General features: G+C 40.3%; 1 protein-coding gene and 1 long non-coding RNA gene across 3 annotated transcripts; one reads left to right on the plus strand and one right to left on the minus strand.

Moving 5' to 3' along the window:
• Window positions 1-429: 429 nt before the first annotated feature.
• fbxw8 (F-box and WD repeat domain containing 8) lies at window positions 430-13,230 on the minus strand. Of its 2 annotated transcripts, none has more exons than XM_079579374.1 (11): window positions 12,810-13,230; window positions 11,452-11,556; window positions 10,944-11,108; window positions 10,688-10,776; window positions 9,193-9,350; window positions 8,887-9,083; window positions 8,422-8,640; window positions 4,292-4,419; window positions 1,548-1,721; window positions 1,266-1,382; window positions 430-608 (listed from the first exon to the last, which is right to left on the minus strand). In XM_079579374.1, the coding sequence occupies exons 1-11, from the start codon at window positions 13,212-13,214 to the stop codon at window positions 443-445; spliced, it is 1,923 nt and encodes a 640-aa protein (XP_079435500.1). In that variant the 5' UTR covers window positions 13,215-13,230; the 3' UTR covers window positions 430-442. The 2 variants fall into 2 exon arrangements, with proteins under 2 accessions (XP_079435500.1, XP_079435501.1); XM_079579375.1 differs by lacking the exon at window positions 430-608 and adding an exon at window positions 883-948.
• A 260-nt stretch (window positions 13,231-13,490) lies between these two features.
• On the plus strand, window positions 13,491-15,357 carry LOC306974157. Its single transcript, XR_013793605.1, has 2 exons — window positions 13,491-14,113; window positions 14,573-15,357. It is a non-coding gene; the product is annotated as an uncharacterized lncRNA (long non-coding RNA).
• Window positions 15,358-15,403: the final 46 nt, after the last annotated feature.

A 15,403-nucleotide genomic window follows, 5' to 3' on the forward strand; every position in this document is an offset into this window, starting at 1 on the left:
AAGTCAGTTATGCCGAGGGCAGCTACGGCATTCTCAGGGTTCTGTGGCTCATATCCAAAAGAGAAACATACCATTCCACATTATATTTAACTCATATTCTGTTTTGAACTGCCCCTCCAGGAGTCAAAGCACCAAACAGTGTTGTGTATTGAGAGCAGATTGTGTTCCAAAACTGCAGTATTTAAAACACAATTATTTTGAACAAAAGATGTTTTGATTATTTGCATGATGGGAGTTTTGTTGCAAATGAAATGTATTTTGTAAGTAATTTTTAAATGCATTGTAATAAATAATCAAACCAAACCCCAAATAAATATTAGTAAATCTCTTCCAAAGCCCTGTGTGACTAGATTTGCTGTGGCAACCTAAAAATGTTCAAAGGAAAGAAGTAAAACTAATTTATTCATAAATAAATTATACTGTATAACGCAGTCACTTCAGCTCAGAGCGACGGATGTGAGCCAGGCAGTCTGTCATAAGGCACAGCCAGTCCAATGTTGTAGTTGTAGCCGTAAGACTCCATGTAGTCGGATCTGCAGATGGGCAGGACATTATCCTGGGACAAGGCATCCTCTGAGAAGTCATAGTGGCAGATTACTCCACGGTGTCTGCAAAGGAATAGGAGTACATTAAAATACAAGAAGGTATTTTTATAAGTTCTATTTTCGGGGAAACAATCATTATCAAAATAACTATTATGGAACACACAATAAAAAGATCTGGGGTCCCTTCAAGACCAGCTAAGAACTAACTGAATAATAAATATAAGAATAATAATATTATGCAACATCATTCTTTTGGACCACCCAGTGTGTTTCCCTGATCGGAATCCAGTCCAACCTTTGGGAATGGATGGCAAGGGAAGTCTACAAAAATGGACCACAGTTCCAGACAGTAGATGCCCTTCGTGATCTCATCTTTACCACTTGGACAAATGTTCCCACTCACCTGGGAACTCTTGCATCAAACATGTTGCAACTTAAGTGATTAACAATAACAGTGGAGCTACGGTTAAGGTGTGGTCCAAAACCGTTGATCTGCTGCAAAAAAATCTATTTCAGTTTAACTGTTGTCTTTAATAAACTGTTTATTCAGTACTTTTGATCAGGACTGTATCATCTGTTGCTCAAGAAAAAATACACCACCTCAATTCTTGAATGAAAAGATACAACTGCAGCAAATCAAAGGCAGGAGACAAGAGGAAGTGGGATAATGTTTCAGATAGTTTAACAAAGTAGTGGTAGAGTGGGAGTGCAGGGACCAACCTGCGATGAGCTGTGAGGTCATCGTCTGTGATGCAGGCCCCTCTTGGAGACTTGTCGTCAGGGATATTGGCTGTTACAAGTCTGCTGCCACTGAAATGTATGTGCCTTACTGGATGCCTAAAAAACAAAAAGTATCATCTTTCCTTTCAAACATCCCAGCAATTCTTTTTTTTTTCCAATGTCTTTGAGGCAGAGAAAGACCGTCAGAATACTCTGTGTGTGTGTGTTCCTTTTGTGACAGTTAGCGATATTGTATTTGTTCCGAGATGCGGCGAGCCCTACCTGTTATGCATCTCCCACAGCTTGGTCCCCATCCTCATCTCCCACACACACACGAGCCCCTCTCCTCCACCGCTCACAATCTTCCATTCATCCGCCTGCACTGAGGTGACGCCCAGGTGGTGGGCGTACAGGGACACCACGAAGGTGCCGCTTCGTAGATCGAACACTCGCACTCTGGGAAAGGACATAAAGATATAAACTTACAGCAAGTTCAAACCTAAAGTGGAAGCACAATATTTCATTGACTGTTCTGAAACATAATCTTTTCCTCTTTTACTTTGTCAACAGCCAGATTGTAAGAATCTATGACAAAGAGACACCAATACAAAAAGCACCAGTTACTTTGGCTGAACAATACAAATTTTTACCACAAAATGGGGCAAACACAATAATACAACACATGTTACAGGTTAAAAACAAAGACACCGCAGAAATTCACAAGTGAACAAACTGAGATCCAAACCCACGGAAAATACTTACTTCAACTAAAATCAACTTAGAATCCTTGAACTGATGATTGCATTACAGTCATTACCATTTTAATCACTATCATCAGCATAATATCATATGTTAAATGCACAAAGATAGCAGACCAGAAGAGCCAGCCTTTATTTAGTGAGGAGCTCAGGCCCCTGGGAGACCAGCTCCATCTGTTGTCACTGTGGCTTTATTGCAGCCGAAAGCATCCAGGACATGACAACATCCAGACCCTTCCTCCTTCCAACCCTTCATTATCATAATCACATTCACTTTGGGGACCCACGCGCATCGCTCAAGTTCGCTTCCAAAAATCTTTTAAAAACTCAGAGAATGGCTAAATAGTCACGGTGGACTTGTTGTGAGCCATTTCCTTTGTGTGCACAGCGGCATGACGTGATGAACATACACGTTTTAACAGTGAGGACGAAGCTTTATTGGCAGACCAGGGGGAGGAATAAATCTTGTGCTGGAGGTGGTTCAGACTTCAGTGAGCTGTCAGTGGCCAGGCGAGTCTTCATTAATCAGAAGGAAGTCTGCCTAATAAGAGAGTATAGGGAGAAGACTGGATACTTCCTACTTTTGATGAGCTGCTTCCTGTTTGAATAAACAGTGATTATAATGCACTGGCTGTGAAAACCATTGAGCAGCCATTTGCATATGATTTGGCATGAGTTGTACTCCTCCTAATAGGAATTTCTCACACACACAAAGAATGTATCCGTACTTGGAACAGTGATGATCTTAATTGACTCACTTTCATAGCAATAGTTAATGGATAAAAAAACAAGCCAAAAGTGTTCTGAATCTGAGAGCAGGTAATGTGCCTAAGGAGGTTTCGTCAAAGACATGCAAATCCGGAAGAACCAGTTAAGAACTGAAGTGTCAGCTCAGGGGGGAAAAAAAATAATTTGCATTTTAATATTACCTTTGACAACAGGTAATGTTTTTACATGAAATATGTTGATTGCCTGTTGGCAGCAAGTTGGCAGATCATTTTATGAAAGTTTTACGTAAGGTCATAATTCAGTCAGATTCATGTTTTTATTAAGGAGGTATGTTTCTTTATATCAATGTGTAAAATAAAAAAAAAAACAGATGGAATTTTGCAAATGAAATAAATCAACTCTTAATTTAAAATAGTGCTACTGTATTTTAGCGTAGCTTTTATTGATACGCTTTAGCATCTTATCTCTAATGGATTAAATCATTCCCCCTGATTTTGTTATGAATATGCACATGGACACGATCTTTCATCATACCTTGTTTGTGAAGCCTCCCTGTCTGGCCAGATGTGGCATTCTTCCAGGCAGACTTAACCATGAAAAAAGCCACACACAAAGAAAACAGAGGGGCAAAACTCATTTGGAGATGAAGAAGGGATGCATTAGTGCCTGGCCCCATGCCATAGTGTGTAAGGGCCAAGATCAGCGGCTGCTCTTCGCTCTCCCCTGTTTTATTTGTCCTCGCGAGGGCCAGTGTGGAGGAGCCAAGCTTGCGCGCAACCCTATTTTTGCACAAAAACATGCACCAGAAGACAAAAGTAAAGCACAAAGGAATTGGAGTGACTCTACAAATTCCTTGGCAACAAAGCAGCCATTTGTATTTATCATCCAAACACTCCTGTTGAAATATTTTCTCTTACAAACATCTTTCTAATGAAGCCTCTATTCATTGTGCGGCATTAGGAGTCCTGAGTAGTGAGAAGTGAAGGCAGACAATATGATGGAGCTCAGTCTTTCACTTTTAGCCAGCTCCTTAACAGCCAGATGGATTTGGTCGTGAATAGAAACAGCGGGGGCAGCTTTTGCACGATAGCGAGCCAGGGATTTTTTTCCCTTTCCTGCCAGCTTATGCACCACAGCGCCCGCTAACAAGTGAAGAATGGATGAGAATGGCCCTTTTATGTACCGTCCCTCATCTGGAAAGCCAGGTTATCACTATGGTGGACGTAGTACAAATTGCTAATGGAAGACGAAGCCCGACGTCTCTATTCAGTGCAAAACGAGATTGGCCAATCTTCCTTTGTTCTTCTGATGTTGTTGTCCAAGGTAAAGTGCAAAGAGTTTTGTCTTGTCACTCACTTTCCAAGCACCTGTTCTCCACTGCTGGCTTGCATCAGGTGTTAAAACCATTTAGCGACTTTCCTTTTCACCAGCTGCTGTGGCACACTTTCAGCAGATGGATCCAAGTTGTAGTTTTGTAGTTTATGTTCAAAATAAACACCAAACTTGTCTGTATCGAATCCTATTTGTTTATGGGCATACCTTCGGTCTTTGTTGCCGCAGACAACAAGGTGAGGTGGACAGTCTCTCAAGTTGATGCAGGTGAAATCCCCCGGAGAACTGCCCGCACACACTTCTGCTTTGCCCGTTTCTAGGCTGTACACGTTGATCTGAAACGTATTGAAAGAATGCAAACAATTATTTTGATTACGTGTCGTACATGTGGGGATGTTAGCATGAATGAAAAAATTGTGCTCATGGTCTAAAATTTAAGTCAGATTAACTCTGCACAGCCTGAGAGCTCACAAATACCAATGTTAAAGAATGAAAAAATAAGTTTAGACAGCCCAAATTGAGCATATAATAGGACATTGACCAGTTTTTTTTTTTTTTTTACAATTGCTGATTTTTAAGTATTTTGTGATCAAAGGCATAATTGCATCTGGCTCTAGTTTTCTTCATTAAAGTTACAATGATGTCATCTGGAGCTGGCCTAATTGCTCGATTAGCGGTCTCATCCAAATTAGATGACAAAACAGACTGACAGCCAAGCAAAATTATCTTTGTATAATTAAAACACTTACAAAATTAAACCAGGAAGTATGCGCGTGAGGAAGTCTGCACAAGATGAAGCAAGTAAAGGACACAAGGGCAAGTGATATTGCAGTGATCATCATTAAAATGAAGTTTGATGGAAGTAACAACAAAAAAAGCATGATGTAAGTCTTGACTAAATGCCAGTAGCTTTTGTGTGTCCAAGCTGTGCGGTTTAGTCGCGTACCGCCTTCAGGGCAAATCCCAAATTGCTCAGGACATTGAAATGACAGCTTGATAGAGTTTTCTCAAGGATGAGCTAAGGATACCAGATATTGCAGTTTTATATGATCATCGTAGCTCAACGAACCTCATTTTTTATTAAATAACTGCCACAGACTGAGAATAAACTAAGTAAAGGAAGACATGTGTATGCATAGTGACAACTTACTCTGCTAATGCACTAACTGAAGAACAAATACACAATCAGAACTGCAATGAAGGCAGAGTGTTTGCTGCTGCTGAAATGAACACATGGCTTTGTGAGTTTTAGTCACTTTTATATTGGTTCACGAAACAAGATCACAATATTTAAAAGACCCAATAGTTAACCTCTTAACCCCCATCTTAAATGCATTTTTTCCAGCTTGGCTTCACCCAAATCTAAAAACTGTAAGCCAAGACTTACAAAACTGATCAAATCTTTTTTGTCGCCGCATTTGTCACGTTTTTGTTGCTTTTGTTTCAAATTTTTGTCACTTCGTGTTTTCATTGCTTTTTTGTTGCTTTTTTGTCATGTTTTTGTTGTGGTTTTGTCTACAGCCTGTAGGCCAGTGGTAGTTTCTGAAAATGTGTGCAAGTATGCAAGTAAAACACAGGTGGTGGATGATAGGTAACTGGTTAAAGCCACACCGTGTAAAATTTCACCCAATAAACAAAATTCAAGCAGTTATCTTTTGACAGATATTTTCATAATTGAACATGAGCCTTTGCTGTGAGCGGCTCGCCTCTCCTAAGACATGACTAACTTTACTGGGATTGGGTACGTCTCCAGCCCGTCTCCATGGAGATGTGACTTAAGTCTGTCGAATTTGAGATTTAAACAGGATAGGTTCTCATCCAAATCCATTCTTTGAGCATTTTCTGTGTCGAGCTGGTCATTGGGAGCGTGTTTTGTATTGATGGCAACAGTATAGTCCAAAATGTTACACAGTGTGCCTTTAATGTTGTTAATGTCAAGTTTTCAGTAGAATTCTTCAAAATGCAGAGGTTTTTCAGTAAATCAGTTGTCAGTTAAAATAAAACGGTTCAATATATATGTTTTATTCTGTTTGATATGTATTTATAAAGCAGAGACTTGCCCATATAGTGATAGAAGCCCCTGCCCTTTATGCCTTCCCTTGTGTGACATCAAATACGATGTGAACACAGCCTAATTGCTCTCAAAGTGTCACTTGTTCAGTCCAACCGGTAAACCCTCCAACAATGTACATCAATTCGTTTTGCCTCATTATAATATAACTTAGGTCATAAAACTCAAGCAAGAGCATAGACATGGCATGTTCCTCTATGGAAATATGCTGGCAGCACTCAGTCTACTACTTGGTCCAAACACCATATGGACAACCACTGATTAGCTTACATGTGTGTTAATAGCAGCTTTGTGGACTGAAGTCATCTGGCATTTACAGCAGTCTGCAGGGTTATGCCAACCTTCTCAATCTGAGCATACACGAGTTCTAAGATTGTGTGCACAAATGTCACACTATACATCCCTCTGAGACACTTTCTTTTACTCTTCTGGACTTGCTGATCATTTAAAACTCAAACCAACAATCAAGAGTTTGTATAAACCAACAAGCACACAGAGAATCAGGAGATCAGCACTGTCATCAATAGTTCAGAGTATTCAAGGCATTGTGAACCAGAGGCAACAAAAATGGCAGGTTCCCTGACAGTACACGCGTGGGGCCTCTGTGGTGCATCCACTCAGTTGGATGCATGTGTTGCCAGTGGAGATGGCAGTGTGTGCTGAAAGCGCAGCCACGAGCTGAGTGAAAGCCTGGGTGAAAGCTTGGGTGAACGCCTGGGTCCTTCCGGTCCACTGACAGGAGGGGAGCGCACAGTAATGAGGGTCTGGAGGCTGGTTTTGACTCGACTTTCAAACACACACACTGGCAGCCGCACTGAGAAGGAGAAGGCTGAGAGATAAAGGGGTTGTGACATTTGCAGAGATGAGAAAGGAGTGAGAGCTGTCAGATAGGACAACTAGTCCACATCTAATCTAGACAATGCGCCAGGGTTCATTCGAGTCAAAATGTTGTAATTAAAATGTGTCACTTCTCAGCAGGAAAAAGGTGAGAAATTATTCTGTTGGATGCCACCTCCATGTATTTTAACAGATTTTAATGAAGCATATGTTTCCTCACTGAAAACTGCATAAATCTTGTCTGATTAGAGTTAACAGCCAATTCATGCGTTTTTGCAGGAGGCAATTATTGCTAGAATTCTTACAATGTGATAGACAGGTTCTGTTAATAGGAAACTTTTAATTACAAGACATGAATTGACATAATTTTCTGAAATAATGTGAATATTTTTAATGTACAAAAATGTAAAGATAAAACTTTGACTTTATAACTTGACTTTATACTTTAACTCTTCGTCAGCAGTGAAACCTGCTAAAGGGCTACTGCGGCGCATCTCTGCTCACAGTCCACAGTGTGGTGCTTTAAACATGTGCATGTGTGAGCAGAATCAAGTCACTGCACAAAAGTACCTGTCAACATAATAGCCGCAAAGGAGTGGTCCCACCTGAATAACAAAAGCTTCAGAGTTAATTAAGAGTACAAGGCGCACAGAAACGTAGTATTTATAGGTACAAACAAATGCATCTCTTGCCCAACAATAGAGCACTCGTAATTAGACACAAAACCCACTGAGGTTCACTCCAGCTATTTAAACTCACCATTTGTGCTCTAAACAAATTCTCTACAGGCCATTTGTAGTGGGACCTACAGTGCCCAAAGGGATTCCAAATGAAGGTGACTCATAATTATACCCTCGTACCCTAGTACATTAGAATTGTATTGTACAGTATATTTTGGTAGCAAACAGGGTGCAATAACTGATAAATGGTCTCCACTACACTCTCAAAAATTGTACTTAATACTGTATTTAACGTTTCCATCCGCTTTGATAAAATTTAACTTTTTTTCTTTTTTTATTAAACAGAATTTATCTAATGTTTGAGGTGCTATAAAATGTCGTCTTTATGCCAGAACAACCTTGGTAAAATTTTCGGGAACCATTTATTTCAATGAGATCAGGGAAGCAGTTCAAAGACAGAGTTCATTAACATTTTAGTTCAGGTGTAGTACTGTTGAGTGAACCTTGAAACGCAATGTACACCTTATAGAAAACATAACTATTCTGTTCAGAGGTTGAGTTAGTTTCAGTCAATATTCAAAGTTAAATGTAGGTTAACTAAATAGACTCAGAGAGCGAACTGATACCTTTATACAGTATCAGCCATAAAATCACAGTAGTAGATGACATAGTCGATGGGCATGCAGTAGTAGTAAAATTGATACACTGAAATATTGTTTACAGCAGTGCAAGTGTGAGTAGGGGCACACCTTGTTGCCTCCGTCGTGCATGGCCCAGCCTGTGCGCTTCACTCCAAAAGCCACCTGGGTCTGAGAGGCGTCCAGGCAGGTAACAGGATGACCATAGACTGAGTGAAGCGTGCGCGGCTCCTCTGTCCGAGAGTCCAGCAAATACACACTGTCTCCAGCAGCAACAGCAGCCATGGACCGATACTGCTCTTTACCTGGCACCACCACTAAACGCTCCACCTGCCACAAAGATCAAGAACTATTCACACAGACGCAAAGGATCAAATGAAAGGCGTATATCTACTTTCTTTCAAACCTATATCTACCTACTAAATCCAATATCACATTTTTAGTATCAGTGCCCATTTTTAATGTTTTACCGTGATACACTTGTGTTTTTGCAGTATTCACCTTGCTAAAGTAAACATTGTACGTGCGGACGCTGCGTCATTCAGATGATGTAGTGAGGTTCAAACTGATACTTACAGTCTTTGGGAGGTGAGCATGGCACACCATCTTCCAGTAGCCACAGTCATCAGGCCTGTCCAGCCTTATGTCTGGTCCAGAAGAGGAGCCCAAGATGGGGGCATCAGGACTTAAAGTCAAAGTCGTGACCCGCTCAGGGCATTGGAAGTGGTAGATAGGCTGCCCCCCTGTCTCAGTGCTCCACATATCCACACAGCCTAAACAAAGCAATTGAGTTGTTTTTTTTAAGTGTGAAAACTGCAGATTAGGGGATAAACACGTTTACTCCAATAGACATTTTAGACCTTCACCTAAAGTGACACCCACCGTCTTCATAGGCAGCCGCGGCTACAGTGCTGTTAACCTGAACGCGGCTAACATAGGGTCGTGGCTCTGCGATGGCTGACAGACTGTTAGGTTTCAGGTAGGAAGCTGTTGAGTCCCAGTGTAGTGTATCCCACAGTCTAACGTCACCAGATGTGTAACTACAAACAAAATAAAACCATAAAAAAGTGTTTAAAATATTAGAAAGGTCCCACCTTTGTCAGCTAAGAGTCACATTTCTTTAAAGCTCTAAACAGTTTGTCCAACTTCATCATACCCGACGTCACCCTGTTACCACTGAATCACTTCCTCTCACACATTACTGCATTCTTCACCCAGGCGACTTGTTGTTTGGTTCTCATTAATTCTCTGGCACCAAAGCAACATCTCACTTGTGTTGTTTGGTTAAAAGACGCCCATGTTGTTCGAAAATAGCCTTATAGTTAGTATATAGTAGTATATAGTATAGTAGTTTTTATATCTTATTTTTATCTAAAATTCTATGTTATACGTTTTATGTTGCACGATTGTACCGAGAAAAATTCTGAGTTTGTGAACCTGTTCTCAAACAATGGCAATAAATAAATACTATTCTGATTCTGATTCTATTTCTGAAATGAACTTTGAATGTAGCCATTATGAATGGCAGAGACATTTGTTTAATTTAGATTTGGTCAGTGCTTTTAGTCTTAACCAACAAGTCAAGGTTGGTCAAAATGACTATTCAATTGTATTTTTTTTTTTAATAATATACTTGTGAAAAAAAGCACATCTGCATTTCAACTGCGCACCCAAACACCCATATAGCTTCAGTTCCTTCTCCACATTTGCCCGTGTTGATGACCTGTTGCTGCTGGCCTTCCCACCGCCACAGTTACATCATGTTGAAACAAGCGGAGTGCATGACTGAGACAAAGTGTGACAAAGTGTGTGACCGACATCCTAGAGTTTAGCACATAGTAAACCACAAGAATAATAATAATAATTAGTTTGCGAGAGTCAGGTCCATGTGTAAAAACCCCAAAACTGCACTTTAGTCAATGATCAATCCTACTCTAATCGGTCACAGAAAGTACTTAAATACAGTAATTATAATAATAATCAGAACAGTTAATGGGAAAAGTATGGATGTTGCGCTTTTTGAGAGCTTATTTTTTCTTATGTACATTTTTTGTAGTCCCACAGTGTTTGTACTTAGTCACTTGTAAAACAGAAATGCAGTCATCACCTATGAGACTTAGTGGTACTGGGGGGAATAGAGTTTTGAAGCTCACTAGAGCCTTAATATCGCCTTGGGCCTCTTTATCAGACAAATGGCACCTGCTTATTCTTGTCACCTAATGTTTTGGCTTCAGCTCTGTACGCATAATTCAGAATTAGATTGGACAAAAAAGCATCAAAGCATTTTAAGAAATAACTAATAAAGCTATTGTTGGTATGCTAGATAGAGCAGTTTAACAGTAAATTGGATGCCCATGCAAGGTTATGGACAACTTACCCAGCAAAAACATAGTTTTCACAAGAGTTGACATCACAGAGCACCTTTCCAAGCTCAAACTGCAGCTGACTGATGGAGCCCACTCGATTCTATGACGAAAATAGAAACATGGCGCTTCAACACCATTGCTCTGTCTATATGTTCTGTAAAACATGCTATCTGACAAACTTGTGTAATTCATAATTCAAAGATTATCTGTGTCATTAATGGGTAAGAAATGCACTGTGATCACTTATGCATAGAAGACCAAGCACACCTTCCAGTTGGAGCTGACAGTTTTGGCTGAGTTCCTGCAGTCCCGTAGAGTGCTCTTCCAGCAGGGGGAGTCAGACACACTGGCATACTGATGAAAGCCCTCTCTCACACACATCCTGAACCACAGAACGCCATCCTCTGCAAGGACTCTCCATGCCCTGCTCACCTGGGAGGCGGTTGGACAGTTTCGATGTGGATTAAGTCAGCATAAATTACACACTTGCATTGCTAAATTTATTTGCACTTAACTAACTGCCAAACGGACTCTATTAGAGTAGATATGCCTCACTATGGTAACCCTGTCATTGTGCTGTCATTGTTAAAAGAAAATTTAAGAGAGTTGATGCAAATGGAGTGAAAAGCTAATTTAAATGCTATGTATTATCATTTGCAATATACAGTTCTACCAGACTTGTACCTAAACTCAAACAAGTTTGCATTTATTAAAATCATCCTTTGATGGTACAGCTTAAAATAAGAAGTAAAAACTGGTTTCATAAAACATTTACCTGTGCGCATCGTCCAAGCTCTATGCAGTTGAGGTACTGAAAAATCTGTAATGCCAATTCATAAGGCAAATCTATGTCGAAAAATGGAATGTCGTTAACCTCGTTCTGGAAAAAAAAGAAACATGAAAGCAGAGTAAACCAATGAACAAAACCAGCAAATGAGTTTGTCTTGAAACCTTAAATACCACACAGCAAGTGCAGCAACTTTGGCTCAGTGGTAAGAGCGTTTCACAGATCAAAAGTTTTGCAGCTCAATCCCAGCTCGACCAGCACATAGTCATGTCATTTGGCAATTCACTTCATCCACTTATGTATTAACGTGGTGTGTCATATAGGCATAGGCACAGATTGGCCGGCATGCCTCTGTCAGTCTACCCCAAGACACCAGTGGTGAGTAAACCACAAGTGTCCTGAAGTAAACAGTATGAAAGTAGGTCTAAAAGGGATTCAAATATCCTACATTCTGGCCTAATAGGGTACAAACAATGAAACCGGAAAACACCCAACCTCTTATACCCCACCTTGACCGAGTGCATTTTCTCCGGTTCGGCTGGCTGCACCCAAATCGTAAAGTTTCTTGGCCCCAACAGCTATAGAGGTCGGGAAATTCCACAGTTACCATGGAGATCCGCCATCTTTGCAGCTGTTAGCATACATTTCCATACACTGACAGTATAAATAGTGGAGAAAAAATCTGTGGAACCACTCCGTTAGCTGCTGAGTTACTGCTGGTAAACACATCTAACACACTGTGTTAGATGTGTTTTAATGTGAACAATAACGCCAGTATTGCCAGTATTGCCAGTGCAACGACTCATTTGAAAGCTAAGACGTACAAAATGATCTAAACTGATTTATTTCCTTGCGTTGCTGCCACGTTTTCATCACTTTTTTTTCATATTTGTTGCATTTTTGTCACATTTTTTGGTCTTTTTGTCACGTTTTGATGTTTTTTTGCTGCTATGTTGGCGCTTTCTCAAGAAGCTTTTAGATTTGGGTCATAACAAACTGGAAAAAATGTGCTGAGTTTAAATTCTATAATCCATAAATCAAATTATCTCTAATAAAAATGAATAAAATCTCAAATTGGAGATTACCTTAAGTAGGCTACTACCAATGGTACACAGTGTGGTATAGAGAGTTGAAAAATGCAAGAAAACAAATAGTAAACTGAAGGCATGTCTCCAACCACCACCCTCCTAACACAAACATCACATTGATTCACATCCATTCGTGAGTGAAGTTTCTTGCCACAGGACACAACAGCAGAATGCATGGGAAAGGGATTCAACCTCCAACTTCCACGCGTTGTCCCTATTATTTTTATATTAATATCACAAAATCTATTCTACACATACCAGATCCTGAATGAGTTGATCCACCAGCTCTTCTCTCTTGACCTTTTTGGGCAGCTGCTGGCGAGACGCGTTGGTCACACTGTCATTGTGATTCACTCTTCTCCTTTTAGTTCTCTCTTCCTCGATCCTGTCCAGCAGGGGACTGGTCCGTCCATCTAGTAAACTGCTCGCAATGGAAACATACCCTGGCTGGTCCTCTGGCTTCGGGTCTTCTGTGGACTCTTTAGTTGTGTGGCAACGACTCCCCCTTTTCTTATTCGCATCTGTCGCTTCGAAATAACGATGTTTTGAGTCTTTTTGCTTTTGCTCACCAGAAAGCTTGGTTGAATCAGCGTAAAATTCCCCTTTGCTTGATAATTCTTGTTTCCAGTGTTCCCTAAACGCAGCTAGTTCATCTTCTTCCATTTTCTACATCGCCTCTTACTTAATTCTAATAATCACAAATAATCAGAATGCAAGAAAAGAACAAAAATAATAAAACCAGACCCGAGACGGACACAAACATGCACTGGTCCTACTTTGTAAATACTCCGAGTGACACCAAGCTGCTCTTATGTAGTTCCGCGTGACTTTAATTCCGCAGGTATAAGGAGTTTCATTATAGGACGTTATCGAATGCCAGACTAAAACATGCATCGGACACACCATTTTTTAATATCTTTATATATGTTTGTGTTATAGATAAGTGCTCTTGTCATAAATATTCAAAAGATCCAGTGACGCGTAAATAATACATTAAAATATAAGTACGCAATGTCCCTGAACGTTAAAGCTACAACAAAAGACTAAGGAAAGGGGCAGGAGAGATTCAATAGTTAACGATGCACTTCTCTTTTGGGAGAAGATGATGTAAACCCCACATCATGTGACACCATAATGAATAATACAGTAGAGAGGGAGCTCGAGCGGGCGCGTGGACGGCGACAGTATAAGGTTGGATGAGGTTAAAACGAGGGTCATTTATCCTTGCGACCATAAAGAAAGAAGACACAAGAGTTGTTGGTCAATTTAAAAAAAGATGTGCTGGCTGCCGATAGACCAGCCTTTGTTGCTGTCGGGTGACTCTACATTATCCCGCTCTCCTTCGCCCTGCTCCGTGGCTCAGTTAGTGGCTTCCCACTTGAGAAGAGTCGGGGACCAAATGGAAAAAAGCTGGACGGCCGGCGAGAGCGCGTGCGGACACGAGGACACCTCTGTGGCGTTTGGCGGGAAATGTCACGCGAGGAGCGCCGTTTGGAGCTTCGCCGTGCTCGTTCTGCTCTTCACGAGGCGACACCTGTAGGGCATCGGTCATGAAGCAACAGGTGCGTCAACCACAGGGCTATCCTGTTGTAATTTAATTAAAAACAAAAACAAACACAAGGCAAATCTAGGTAATATCTTTGATTGTGGAGTAGGCTTTATGGCGCGTTCAGACCTAAATAATGTTTTCAAAGGCAACAGCCTATGTGACATTACCAAAACTTTACTTAAACGTGAATGTCTCGTAGATGCTCAGCTAATTCATTATACTATCATTAGTATTATCAGGTTTTATTTTTGCTTATTTGTTGTGGTTTTGTTGTTATTCTCTAGGTTTATGTAAAAGAAAAGAAAAAAAGATGCTCAACTTCGGCCTGAATGGTGCTATGTTTTGTTTTGTAGCTTTAAATGATAGAAAAAAATATGATATGTTTAAAACAAAAGATAGCCTACAGCCATAGACTTAAGCATGTGAACTGAATTTTAAAGACCGTTCTTCATACAGTGTTTGTCTTTGGCAGACAGGACTTTGCGTGCCAAGGAAGACATGGAGCAAACAGACGATAAAACTACAAAACGTCTGCTGTAGCTCATGGGAGATGTAGTTCATCCAAGTTTGGAGTCAAATCGGTCAGCAAAAAGGATGAAGATGCTGCGCTCTTGATGTTCAGTCAAGGCTCGACTCGGGCAGTTTCTGGTTGCACAATCAATTGTACATTGTACAAACTTTGATGACAATGAAGCTCTTGAACTTTTACTAAGCAGACCGCCCTGTGGGTCCTGCTCTGTGCGTGCCTCTGTCCTCCTGCAACAAAACGGTGATGTAATGTTCCCCTGGTACCGGAGAGGAAAGCTTACTAATAAGATTGCCTGAATGTTCACCTTAGGTATGAGTGCATCAGTTTCCAGCGGGGAAAACCCAATCAACCACATGATGCATATAGGCTCCATGGAGCTGTAAACAATGCACTGCTGGCCATGGGATTTGTACGGTCATGCTGTCCTCTTTTTTATATGCTCAGTTAATAATCTACATGTACATTCTGAGGGGGTGGTTTTATAAATGTTTTCTACAGTGTTGAGATAATGCAACACATTTTTCTGCGCTTTTGCATCAACTTGTTTCTAAATGCAGTGTTATGTGGCATTTATTTATTTATTACATTATAAACAAGGAACTGTGCATAGGAAGCTATGCTGTGAAAGTGTCTGTAATTCCCTTTTTTAATGACTGTTTTCATTGGATATAAATAACTGACAAAGGTGTACTTTTTATTTCTCAAATAATTTACTGGTATATTGTTTTTTGTTATGTTTTTTGCATAAAAAATAAAAAATAAGTTAAATCTATT

Source organism: Gobius niger (assembly GCF_951799975.1).
Source record: "Gobius niger genome assembly, chromosome: 1".
NCBI lineage: Eukaryota > Metazoa > Chordata > Actinopteri > Gobiiformes > Gobiidae > Gobius > Gobius niger.

Bases quoted from the DNA above. Each gene is read 5' to 3' on its own strand.
- fbxw8 (XM_079579374.1), bottom strand. From the start codon at position 13,214: ATGGAAGAAGATGAACTAGCTGCGTTTAGGGAACACTGGAAACAAGAA. The intron at 11,557-12,809 runs GTATGTGTAGAA...TTTTTTTTCCAG, and splicing joins ATCAACTCATTCAGGATCTG to AACGAGGTTAACGACATTCC. The intron at 10,777-10,943 runs GTGTGCTTGGTC...TTTTCGTCATAG, and splicing joins CTGTCAGCTCCAACTGGAAG to AATCGAGTGGGCTCCATCAG.